Raw genomic sequence first — 13,988 nt, 5'->3', positions numbered from 1 at the left:
TAATGACTTAAACTGTACTGTACCATACTGTACTGTACTCTTCTGTGTTATACTGTGCTCTACTGTACTAAACTGTGACGTGATGTTCAAACTTGTGAAACATAGCCTAGACTTCTATGATTTGTACAGATTTGGATATGGTCTGCACCGACCAAATTTGTACTTGTTTTGGGGTCGAGCTCATTAGAATAATACCCAGCATGCTTTGCGAGTGTTCATTTTTACATTTACATCAGCAGACTGTAACAATTGTCGTCTGGAGAAGGAGAGGAGGACCAAGGTGCAGCGTGGTAAGTGGTCATATTTTTTTTAATAAAATACGAAAATACTTGACAAACATTAAAAACGACAAACTAACAGTCCTGAAAGGTGAAACAAAACACTAAACAGGAAACAACCACCCACAAACAAAAGTGGGAAAACAGGCTACCTAAATATGGCTCCCAATCAGAGACAACGATAGACAGCTGCCTCTGATTGGGAACCACACCAGGCCAAACACACAGAAACAGAAAACCTAGACCTACAACATAGAATACCCAGACATAGAATACCCACCCACATCACACCCTGACCAAACTAAAACTAGAAACATACAAAGCAATCTCCGGTCAGGGCGTGACACAGACGCTTTTATCCAGAGAGACTTAAAGTCAATGCATTCAACTTAGGTAGATAAACCACAATCGCAGTCATAGCAATAAAAAACATGTTATCTGTGACAGTTATTGTAGTTGAAGTGGTCTGCTGGTTTATTCTGTACATTAAAGTATTTTGAACATCATTGCTGCTAGTTTCAAAGCAATTAAAAAATCTAGCATAATTGCATGTGATATACAGGAGAAATAACAAATATTTTGTTGCAATCTTCAGTTGGCTATTCTTTCCCATTAAGAGGCGTGAAAAGGTATTATTGTGATATAATGCTTACTTCATTGAGAATGTATAGCAGTTGAAATTTGGCCATACAATCAATGGCTGAAAAATACGTATTTTCAACGTCCGTGAAAATAAATATTTTAAATGTCCGGAAAATCCGTAATTTTGTATGTCCATATAAGACATATGTACGACTTCCAGAAAATATGTCTTCTAACCTTTCATTCAGCACCTGAGACACTTGATATCAACATCTGGAAAATACGTCTAAAAGTAATTTTGCTTAATGGTAATGTTTCGACATACACAGTGCTGCATACTTACTTAGTGCTGTTGAAATAGGTCTGGAATTCCCAAGACTAGATGTTGACAGACAAAATAGGTCTACACACCCACTGTTCAAATACTTGTAGAACTACAATTATTATAAATACATAATAAGCTACTGACCAATTTGAGTGGGTCAGAGTTCCTGTGTTGGTGAATGTATTTCCTTCATTGACAATAACAGGATAGGAGTGGTTGTCAGTGATTCTTTGTTATTTCCCCCTTCTGTTTGAGTGACATTGTTTGGTTTTCTTGCTGGGGAACGTAACAATATCATCCAAAACAAAGCGCAAATGCATCCAACAAGTTTGTAGAGTCACAAGCTTGATGTAATCATTGCGTGCCAGGAATATGGGACCAATACTAAACTTTTGACTAACTTTCATAACACAAATAAGTGAATTTGTCACAATACTTTTGGTCCCCTAAAATGGGGGGACTATGTACAAAAAGTGCTGTAATTTCCAAACGGTTCACCAGATATGGATGGAATTACCCTCAAATTAAAGCTGTCACTCTGCACTTTAACTTCAGTTTCAGTCATATCATTTCAAATCCAAAGTGATGGATACAGAGCCAAAACAACAACAAAATGGTCACTGTCCCAATAATTACGGAGGGCACTTTACACACTGGTGTGTTTACTGTAAAACAGATGTTCCCATATTCGATCCTGTTGGGTGTACTCGAGCACCGGAGTTGGGAACCACTGCTGTATGATATGTCCCCCGTACAAATAACTATTTTAGATGACACAGTGTTAACTTCAAGCCAAAACCATTTTTGCAGTTGCATGCCCAAAATATGTCTGCAGAAAACTTGTTTAACAACATGCTCCCTATGAAATGTGTGTTTGTTGAGCAAGCATAAAATGACTGAGAAATTCATTAGTGAGGAGAATAGTATTGAAAAATATGTGTTATTTATGAATTCGAAGGACCAATAAAAAGGTTTTTAGGCCGGTAGTAACCACCACAGGGTGTCCGTTCGGAACACGAGGAAGCAGTAGCTCTAGTTCAAGGGTTTAATGAAGATACACACACACAACACCACTCTCTCTGATAGTATTTGTGGTTCTGTAAAGAAAAGGGGAGAATTTAGGCTATAGCACAGTATGGGAAAAAATATGCCTAATTCAATATGCCTTGTCAACAAACTAAACAGGTTATGTGGACCCAAACACATGCTAGATGCACAATGAAGCAATAGAGCAATGTAGAAATATCTACACATTATAAAACATTAATAATCTACAACCGAAAATAGCCTAGCACCACATAGAAATGCTAACAAATGCGCTAATAAGCATGCTAAATAGTAATGCATTCCAGATGACAATGCAAATGCTAACGCTAGCAGGAGTATTCAAGCTAGCTAGCAAGTTTAACACAGACATTTAGCTCCAAACAACAAGACAACAGTGTTTTGGCACTTACATTTAGCTGCATGCCACAATAAAACATCAGAAAGAAAAGCAATTTTTTCCTAAGGATGTACTGACATGCATGTGTAACTGATAATGGACACACACACACACACACACCACACACACACACACACACACCACACACACACCACACACACACACCACACACACACACACACACACACAACCACACACACACAACTACAGTTAAGGTTTTAAAATTTACAATAAAACCGTTCAAAAGTTTGGGGTCACTTAGAAATGTCCTTGTTTTTGAGAGAAAAGCTAGTTTTTGTGCATTAAAATAACATCAAATTGATCAGAAATACAGTGTAGACATTGTTAATGTTGTAAATGACTATTGTAGCTGGAAACAGCTGATTTTTAATGCAATATCTACATAGGCGTACAGAGGCCCATTATCAGCAACCATCACTCCTGTGTTCCAATGGCACGTTGTGTTAGCTAATCCAAGTTTAKCATTTTAAAAGGCTAATTGATCATTAGAAAACCCTTTTGCAATTATGTTAGCACAGCTGAAAACTGTGTACTACTCCCTTCACAGAACAGTGCAAACTGGCTCTAACCAGAATAGAAAGAGGAGTGGGAGGCCCAGGTGCACAACTGAGCAAGAGGATAWGTACATTCRAGTGTCTAGTTTGAGAAACAGACGCCTCACAAGTCCTCAACTGGCCGGGATGTTGGACTTCCAGGCMGACTTGCAAAGAAAAAGCCATATCTCAGACTGGCCAATAAAAAGAAAAGATTAAGATGGGCAAAATAACACAGACACTGCACAGAGGAACTCTGCCTAGAAGGCTAGTATCCCGGAGTCACCTCTTCATTTACAACATTAACAATGTCTACACTGTATTTCTGATCAATTTGATGTTATTTTAACAGACCAAAAAATGTGCAATTCTTTCAAAAACAAGGACATTTCTAAGTGACCCCAAACTTTTGAATGGTAGTGTATGTAAATTGTAAGTATTTTGCGTTATGTGTCGGACCCCAGTGAGACTAGCTGTCGCCATTGGCGTTGGCTAATGGGGATATGTATACCCGTATATTTTCCCTGACACCAAAAAGTACTTGTTACATTTTGAATGCTCAGGCATGACATAATTATGGTCCAATTCACAAACCTATCAATATGACGCGTTGTCATCCCTACTGCCTCTGATCTGGAGGACTCACTAAACACAAATACTGACCCTGTCTGTCTATAAATTAATAGAAATGTAAAAATGGAAATTGTGCCATCTGRTTTGCTTAATATAATGAATTTGATGTATAGTATTTGCTTTTGCTCAAGTATGACAATTGACWACTTTTTCCACCACTGCAGACAGGTTGCCTCTCRCATTAATAACCCAAGGACATTGATTWGAACCTATCATAGACGTTCCCGAGACGTCCACAGACATCCGGTCCGGGCATACATTTGGGCTCTATGGACAATTCCTTYGACCTCATGGCTTGGTTTTTGCTCTGACATGCACTGTTCACCATGAGACCTTATATAGACAGGTGTGTGCCTTTCCAAATCATGTCCAATCAATTTAATTTACCACAGGTGGACTCCAATCAAGTTGTAGAAACAGCTCAAGGATGATCAATGGAAACAGGATGCACCTGAGCTCAATTTCGAGTTTCATAGCAAAGGGTCTGAATACTTATGTAAATAAGGTATTTTTTAAATGTATTTTTTTTAATTATAAATTAACAAAACATTTCTAAAAACCTGTTTTTGCTTTGTCATTATGGGGTATTGTGTGTAGATTGATGAAGGGGGGGGGATTATTTGATGCATTTTAGAATAAGGCTGTAATGTAACAAAATGTGGAAAAAGGGAAGGGGTCTGAAAACATACCGAATGCACTGTATGGATCTGTATCATTCACTTTGAACTGGACTGTTGTTACAGCATGAGTGGTTGTGAGTAGATGCGCTTGTTTTGAGATCAAATGAGAGCTACATGTAGCGACGTGTGCACATTTGTACATTTTCTCATAACCTTTGCTAGTTAGTGAGTTATTAGCTCAGTTATAGATCATTTGTAGTCAGCAATGGGGGAGTGATTGCTTCTTACAAGGGCACAAAACGTGTCATTTCTATACATCTTTGGTAAAGAGATTTGTTTTGTCTTAAAGAGGAAGTGTTGTATATTGAGACAGCCGTGAATAAGCTAAGTAGCCAATAGGCAGAGGGTAGCATAATTTGTCTGATTCTCTGTAATAATGGTATGGAACTAATGAGGAATTTTATTTTGTAAAGTGGTTTCTTGCATCAAACAACACAATATATTGTGTTGAATCTGCAGACGTGTTGCTGTGCGTTTTGGTTGCTGTGCGTTTGCTGCCAACTTTACTTTGCTAGCTGACAATTTCGTTTTTGTTTTGTTTTTGTTTTTAATTACCGTTTATATTGTTAGTTTTTTTCCATCGCAACTTTTTTCCCTCATTCAACTTTTTCACTCCGGACGCTTTATCTGGACATGGTTCGTCAACACCTTCAACAGCCGAAGCTAAGTAGTAACATAAACATGATGTTCTTCTAATTGCAGTCGCTGTACTCATAATATACAGAGAGAACGATCGCCTTACGGCGAGAATAGCTGTGCTACAAGCCCAGCTTCAGACGCAATCGTTAGTCACAGGGTAATTTCAGTGTAGGAAGGAAGACACAGGTCTGTGCCACCAGTAAGTACAATGATAGTAGTATAAATCCCCCGCACAGTCCCCGCAGCCGGACAACTTTCTCATGGCTTCTGGAGGGAAACCGCTGTAGGAATGCTCAACCGGTGTCGCTTATTCAGCGACAGAAACTTTCAACCGGTTCTCCCCATTATGTAGCGAGTCGGAGTCTGAGTCTGAGTCTTTCTTCTTGTCTCTACTCCTCCGTTACGGGGTCTGAGACGCCGAAGGCTCCCACCATTAGCTCTGACAAATTGAAACCCTAGTCATTGGCGATTCCATTACCCGCAGTATTAGACTTAAAGCGAATCACCCAGCGATCATACACTGTTACCAGGGGGCAGGGCTCGACGTTAAGGCTAATCTAAGATGGTGCTGGCTAAAGCTAAATCTGGCGAGTGTAGAGAGTATGAGATATTGTTTTATCCACGTCGCCACCAACGATGTTAGGATGAAACACTCAGAGGTCACCAAGTGCAACATAGCTTCAGCGTGTAAATCAGCTAGAAAGATGTGTCGGCATCGAGTAATTGTCTCTGGCCCCCTCCCAGTTAGGGGGAGTGACGAGCTCTACAGCAGAGTCCAGCACTCAATCGCTGGTTTGAAACTGTTTTCTGCCCTCTCCAAAAGATAGAATTTGTAGATAATTGGCCCTCTTTCTTGGGACTCACCCAACAAACAGGACCAAGCCTGACCTGCTGAGGAGTGACGGACTCCATCTAGCTGGAGGGGTGCTCTCATCTTATCTACCAACATAGACAGGGCTCTAACTCCTTAGCCCACAATGAATAGGGTGCAGGCCAGGCAGCAGGCTGTTAGCCACCTGCCAGCTTAGTGGAGTCTGCCAATAGCACAGTCAGTGTAGTCAGCTCAGCCATACCCATTGAGACTGTGTCTGTGCCTCGACCTAGGTTGGGCAAAACTAAACATTGGCGGTGTTCGCTTAGCAATCTTATTAGGATAAAGACCTCCTCCATTCCTGCCATCATTGAAAGAGATCGTGATACCTCACATCTCAAAATAGGGGTTACTTAATGTTAGATCCCTCACTTCAAAGGCAGTCATAGTCAATGAACTAATCACTGATCATAATCTTGATGTGATTGGCCTGACTGAAACATGGCTTAAGCCTGATGAATTTACTGTGTTAAATGAGGCTCACCTCCTGGTTACACTAGTGACCATATCCCCGCGTGCATCCCGCAAAGGCGGAGGTGTTGCTAACATTTACGATAGCAAATTTCAATTTACACAAAAAAAAAATGGCGTTTTTCGTCTTTTGAGCTTCTAGTCATGAAATCTATGCAGCCTACTCAATCACTTTTTATAGCTACTGTTTACAGGCCTCCTGGCCCATAACAAGCGTTCCTTCTGAGTTTCCTGAATTCTATCAGACTTATGTCATAGGCAGATCATATTCTATTTTGGTGATTTTAATATTCACATGGAGAAGTCCACAGACCACATCAAAATCTTTCGGAGCCATATTCGACTCAGTGGGTTTTGTCATGTTCACTCTTCACTGCCAACGTCATACTCTGGACCTAGTTTTGTCCCATGGATATAAATGTTTGTAGATCTTTAATGTTTTTCCACATAATCCTGGACTATCGGACCACCATTTTTATTACGTTTGCAATCGCAACAAATAATCTGCTCAGACCCCAACCAAGGACTCAAAAGATCGTGCTATAAATTCTCAGACACACACAAAATTCCTTGATGCCCTTCCAGACTCCTTTCTGCACCACAAGGACGTCAAGAGGACAAAAATCAGTTAACCACCTAACTGAGGAACTCAATTTAACTTGCGTCAATACCCTAGATGCAGTTGCACCCCCTAAAAACGAAAACATTGTCATAAGAAATTAGCCCCCTGGTATACAGAAAATACCGAGCTTTGAAGCAAGCTTCCAGGAAATTGGAACGGAAATGGCGCCACACCAAACTGGAAGTCTTCCGACTAGCTTGGAAGACAGTACCGCAGTCAGTACCGAAGAGCCTCACTGCTGCTCGCTCATCCTACTTTTCCAACTTAATCGAGGAAAATAAGAACAATCCAAAATTTCTTCTTTTGATACTTGTTGCGAAACTAACTAAAAGCAGCATTCCCCAAGAAGAGGATGGCTTTTCACTTCAGCAGTAAAAATTCATGAACTTCTTTGAGGAAAAGATCATGACCATTAGAAAGCAAATTACGGACTCCTCTTTGAATCGCGTATTCCTCCAGGGCTTAGCTGTCCTGGATCTGCACAGCTCTGCGAGGGCCTGGGATCGGGAGAGACACTTAAGTGTTTTATCATATATCTCTTGACACAATGATGAAAATATCATGTGCCTCTAAATTCAAGCTGCATACTGGATCCTATCCTACTAAACTGCTGAAGGGAGCTGCTTCCTGTGCTTGGCCCTCCTATGTTGAACAATATAAAAACAGCTCTCTATCCACCGGATGTGTAACCAAACTCATACATAAAGTGGCAGTGATAAAGCCTCTCTTTGAAAAAGCCAAACCTTGACCCGGAAAATATAAAAAACTATCGGCCTATATCGAATCTTCCATTCCTCTCAAAGATTTTAGAAAAAGCTGTTGCGCAGCAAACTCACTGCCTTTCTGAAGACAATAATGTATACGAAATGCTTCAGTCTGTTTTAGACCCCATCATAGCACTGAGACTGCATTGTGAAGGTGGGTAAATGACCTTTTAATGGCGTCAGACCGAGGCTCTGCATCTGCTCCTCGTGGCTACTAGACCTTAGTGCGCTTTGACACCATCGATCACCAACATTCTTTTGGAGAGACTGAACCCAAATTGGTCTACACGGACAAGTTCTGGCCTGGTTTAGATCTTACCTGTCGGAAAGATAAAGTTTGTCTCTGTGAATGGTCTGTCCTCTGACAAATCACTGTACATTTCGGTGTTCCTCAGGTTCCGTTTTAGGACACTATTGTTTTCACTAATATATATTTACCTCTTGGGGGATGTTTTATTCGAAAACTAATGTTAATTTCACTGCTATGGCGGATGACACACAGCTGTACATTTCAATGAAACATGGTGAACCCCCCAAAATCCCCCTCGCTAGAAGCCTGTGTTTCAGACATAAGGAAGTGGATGGCTGAAAACTTTCTACTTTTAAACTCGGACAAAAACAGAGATGCTTGTTCTAGGTCAAAGAAACAAAGAGATTCTTCGTTAAAATCTGACAATTCATCTTTGTGTTGTAAGTCGTCTCAATAAACTGTGAAGGACCTCGGCGTTACTCTTGACTGATCTCTCTTTTGACGAACATATCAAGACTGTTTCAAGGACAGCTTTTTTCCATCTACGTAACATTGCTAAAAATCAGAAATTTTCTGTCAAAAATGATGCAGAAAATTAATCCATGCATTTGTTACTTCTAGGTTAGACTACTGCAATGCTCTACTCTCGGCTACCCGGATAAAGCACTAAATAAACTTCAGTTAGTGCTAAATACGGCTGCTAGAATCTGACTAGAACCAAGAAATTTGATCATATTACTCCAGTGCTAGCTTCCCTACACTGGCTTCCTGTTAAGGCAAGGGCTGATTTCAAGGTTTTACTGTTAACCTATAAAGCGTTACATGGCTTGCTCCTACCTATCTTTCCGAGTTGGTCCTGCCGTACATACCAATACGACGTGCTACGGTCACAAGACGCAGGCCTCCTAATTGTCCCTAGAATTTCTAAGCAAACAGCGGGAGGCAGGGCTTTCTCCTATAGATCTCCATTTTTATGGAACAGTCTGCTAACCCATGTGAGAGACGCAGACTCGGTCTCAACCTTTAAGTCTTTACTGAAGACTTATCTCTCAGTAGGCATATGATTGATGTGTAGCCTGGCCCAGGAGTGTGAAGGTGAAGGAAAGGCTCTGGAGCAACGAACCCGCCCTTGCTGTCTCTGCCAGGCCGGTTCCCCTCTCTCCACTGGGATTCTCTGCTCTAACCCTGTTACAGGGGCTGAGTCACTGGCTTGCTGGTGCTCTTTCATGCCGTCCCTAGGAGGGTGCGTCACTTGAGTGGGTTGAGTTACTGACGTGATCTTCCTGTCTGGGTTGGCGCCCCCCTTGGTTTGTGCTGTGGTGGAGACCTTTGTGGGCTTATACTCGGCCTTGTCTCAGGATTGTAAGTTGGTGGTTGAGGATTACCCTCTAGTGGTGCGGGGGCTGTGCTTTGGCAAAGTGGGTGGGGTTATATCCTTCCTATTTGGCCCTGTCCGGGGGTTTCTTCGGATGGGGCACAGTGTTCCTGACCGTCTGTCTCAGCTCCAGTATTTATGCTGCAGATGTTTGTGTCGGGGGGCTAGGGTCAGTTGGTAACCTGGAGTACTTCTTCCTGTCTTATCCAGTGTCCTGTGTGAATTTTAAGTATGCTCTCTCTAATTTCTCTGTTCTCTCTTTCTTCCTGAAGAACCTGAGCCCTAGGACCATACGTCAGGATCTACCGGGCATGATGACACCTCTGTCTGTCCCAGTCCGCTGGCCTTGCTGCTATTCCAGTTTCAACTGTTCTGCTGTGGTTACCGGAACCCCTACCTGTCCCAGACCTGCGGTTTTAACTCTTAATGATCGGCTATGAAAGACCAACTGAGATTTATTCCTGATTATTATTTGACACTGCTTGTCATTTATGAACATTTTGAAATACTCTTGGCCTCTCTAATTTCTCCTCCTCTCTTTCTTTCTCTCTGGAGGACCTGAGCCCTAGGACCATACGTCGGGGACTACCGGCCGTGGTGACCTTGCTGTCCCCAGTCCGCCTGGCCTTGCTGTATTCCAGTTCAACTGTTCTGCCTGCGGTTATGGAACCCTTACCTGTCCAGACTGCTGTTTTCAACTCTTAATGATCGGCTATGAAAAAGCCAACTGAGATTTTTCCTTTTGATTATTTATGACCATGCTTGTCATTTATGGAAATTTTGAAAATCTTGGCTCTCTCTAATTTTCTCTTCTCTCTTTTCTTTCTCTCGGAGGACCTGGGCCCTAGGACCATGCGTCGGGACTCGCGCCCGTGGTGACTCCTTGCTGTCCCCAGTCGCCTGGCCTTGCTGCTATTCCAGTTTCAGCTGTTCTGCCTGCGGTTATGGAACCGCTACTTGTCCCGACCTGTTGTTTTTCAACTCTTGATGATCGGCTATGAAAAGCCAACTGAAAATTATTCAGATATTATTATTTGACCATGCTTGTCACTTATGAACATTTTTGAAAATCTTGGCATAGTTCTGTTATAATCTCCACCCGGCACAGCCAGAAGAGGACTGGCCACCCCTCATAGCCTGGTTCCTCTCTAGGTTTCTTCCTAGTTTTGGCCTTTCTAGGGAGTTTTTCCTAGCCACCGTGCTTCTACACCTGCATTACTAGCGTTGTTGGGGTTTTAGGCTGGGTGTCTGTACAGCACTTCGAGATATTAGCTGATGTACGAAGGGCTATATAAAATAAAATAAAATTGATTGATTGATTGATATTCAGTCAGCATTTTCAGTCACATCCTTGTCTGAAGGACAAGTGGATAAACAGGTTAATGTCAACCTGCATGTTTTCTTTCAAAAGTCTCATGGAATGTAGGCCTACATTGAAACAAGCCACACATTGGCTGCTACTGTAGGCTGAATGATAGAACAGCTATTTCCATGTTAAAATTTTATGGGATGCATTTTCTCCATTGCTTTTGATGGTAGGCCACTCGGGTAGGCTTACATTATGATCAAATAGCCACAGTAGCCTACATGACCACTGTTAAAACTAACTTAAAGTGGGTACAGCCTCAGTGTTCACAGAAAACGCACGGCGGAAGTTGCATTGAATTTTCACAACTTTCAAGTTTGCGCTCCTCAGACCTGAAATTTGCTCAGTGATAAAAAAAAAAAATGTTGACCGAACATTGGTCCGGACCGGACCAAATCTGAACCAATCATTGACATCTAGGTTTCGCAAGTTTGGATAGCACAGTACAGCAAAGTACAGTACAGTAGAGCACAGCATAGTACATTACAGTAAACATTACAGTAAAGAAAAGTACAAGTTAAGTACAACCCTACTTAACTCTATTGTACTCTACTGAACTGTACTCTACTGAATTAAACTATACTCCTCTACTGTACTGTATTCTACTCTACTGAATTAAACTCTACTGTACAGTACCTTACTGCACTATACTCTACTAAATTAAACTATTCTGTACTCTACTCTACTTTACTGTACTCTACTCTAATGACTTAAACTGTACTGTACCATACTGTACTGTACTCTTCTGTGTTATACTGTGCTCTACTGTACTAAACTGTGACGTGATGTTCAAACTTGTGAAACATAGCCTAGACTTCTATGATTCGTACAGATTTGGATATGGTCTGCACCGACCAAATTTGTACTTGTTTTGGGGCAGAGCGCATTAGAACAATACCCAGCATGCTTTGCGAGTGTTTGTTTTTACATTTACATCAGCAGACGCTTTTTTCCAGAGACTTAAAGTCAATGCATTCAACTTAGGTAGATAAACCACAACATATCGCAGTAATAGCAATAAAAAAAATATTATCTGTGACAGTTATTGTAGTTGAAGTGGTCTGCTGGTTTATTCTGTACGTTAAAGTATTTTGAACATCATTGCTGCTAGTTTCAAAGCTTTTGAATAATCTAGCATGTGATAGACAGAAGAAAGTGCATGTGATAGACAGGAGAAATAACAAATATGTTGTTGCAATCTTCAGTTGGCTATTCTGTCCTATTAAGAGACGTGAAAAAGTATTATTGTGATATAATGCTTACTTCATTGAGAATGTATAGCAGTTGAAAATTGGCCAAACGATCAATGGCTGAAAAATACGTATTTTCAACGTCCGGAAAATACATATTTTCAAGTCCGGAAAATACGTAATTTTGTATGTCCATATAAGACATATTTACGACTTCCAGAAAATATGTCTTCTAACCTTTCATTCAGCACCTGAGATGCACTTGATGTCAACGTCTGGAAAATACGTCTAAAAGTCACTTTGCTTAATGTTAATGATCCGACATACACAGTGCTGCATAAATGCATACTTAGTGCTGTTGCCAAAGGTCTGGAATTCCCGAGACTAGATGTTGACAGACAAAATAGGTCCACACATCCACTGTTCAAGTACTTGTAGAACTACAATTATTAAAAATACATAATATGCTACTGACCAATTTGAGTGGGTCAGAGTTCCTGTGTTGGTGAATGTATTTCATTAATTGACAATAACAGGATAGGAGTGTCCCAGTCAATCATGCACAATCTGAAAATACGCCACCAGAAACTGTGGTAAATCGCTGTTATAATATATTTTAGCAAACAGTGCATTTATAGGTTAACACTTTCTTATAATAACCACATTTGTCTTTGCCACAGTAATAAAACAAACGTCTCATATACGAGTAGCTATTGCGCTGTTAATTCATCAAGTTTTCTCTGGGTAGCCTACGGATCTGCACGACTTTATTCTAATTGTATTGGACCGTCCAAAAGCTGTTTATTTGTTTGTTCGCATGTATAATTTTGAACTGGCACAAATAATGACTTTTTCGAGATTATTAGGCTATTAGATTAATATAAAATATGCCTACAAACGAACAAATATGGAATCTGTATTTGTAGTATGATAAACTTACAGTATAAAACCCATTCATAGTCATAGAAAAGCATATCTCCATATTTCCAGTGCACATTAAAGTCGTTGTCTATTACCTTTTCTGCCTGCGTCCTATTGACAGAACGGCTGGAACATGTGTTGCCTTGGTTCAGGAAATCAGTTTAAAAATACACTTGCTCGTGAGCGCTAGGCCTCTATCTGCCAGTTAGATTTTATGTTGTTGCTTTGAGCGCGCGCCTACGTCAACCAAAGTCCCAACCCTAGACTATGAGAAATGTCGTGTATTAATCAAAGGTGGCAATCTGCGCTACATCAATTTGTGATAAACTGAATAATGTTATACATCAATTAATGATATACTGTGTACCCATTATTTTGAATGATATAATTTATAAAATACCCCATGATCTTAGTTTAACTGTTGTACCCCATCAGATCACAAAATATAAGCTTGTTTTACTCAATTGTTTGTTAAACTGTCGATGATCTAGAGTTTATGAGAATGCATATTAATTTATTTAATGTAATACGTGTTTAGCCATGTCCACTAGTCTGTGCGACATAACAAGGGCCTGTAGGACCTGTCTTGTTGATAGTGTTGTTAAGAAGGCAGAGCAGCGTTTTTTATGGACTGACTTCTCCCCATTTTAGCTAATAGGTAACGTACACATTAATTATAATCTGGGATACCACCAGTATTGGTAGTTATCCAGTCAGTGAGGTTGACCTACAGTATATCTGTAAACTCAACCAAGTTAACACAGATGGTACACTTTTTGGGGGCAAGTGCTAGCAAAAACAGTAGGCAGGTTTCCATTGACCCAGGTTTATTCGATTTAAGCAATGTGGCAAAAAAAATCATTGCGACGTAATGAAAACGGCAGATGTAAGATACATTTTCTAAAGATCAACTAACATTTTATCCGTTCGACAGGGATGTATTTTCTTTTGTCGAACTTCCTTTATTGTGAAAATTGATGATGGAAACAGTGTTTTTCAAAATGTATAATTTAGAAGATGCGG

At 40.5% G+C, this 13,988-nt stretch overlaps 1 protein-coding gene across 2 annotated transcripts in view; it reads right to left on the bottom strand.

The window, feature by feature from the left end:
• LOC111953012 (N-acetyllactosaminide beta-1,3-N-acetylglucosaminyltransferase 3) overlaps positions 1 to 13,159 on the bottom strand; it is a 22,093-nt gene extending 8,934 nt beyond the window's left edge. The window contains exon 1 of one of the 2 annotated variants that reach the window (XM_023972075.3): positions 13,061 to 13,159. Coding sequence is in view for 1 of the 2 variants with exons in the window: in XM_023972074.3 (XP_023827842.1) it covers positions 12,985 to 12,998 (14 nt within the window). In the remaining variant the exon portion in view is untranslated. Of the gene's footprint in view, positions 1 to 12,984 lie in introns of both variants that reach the window. The other variant, XM_023972074.3, reaches the window with a different exon arrangement.
• Positions 13,160 to 13,988: the final 829 nt, after the last annotated feature.

Source organism: Salvelinus sp. IW2-2015, linkage group LG26, assembly GCF_002910315.2.
Source record: "Salvelinus sp. IW2-2015 linkage group LG26, ASM291031v2, whole genome shotgun sequence".
In the NCBI taxonomy this organism is placed as follows: domain Eukaryota; kingdom Metazoa; phylum Chordata; class Actinopteri; order Salmoniformes; family Salmonidae; genus Salvelinus; species Salvelinus sp. IW2-2015.
The sequence above is the reverse complement of the archived record's forward strand: the minus strand, read 5'-3'. Positions and strand labels throughout refer to the sequence as shown.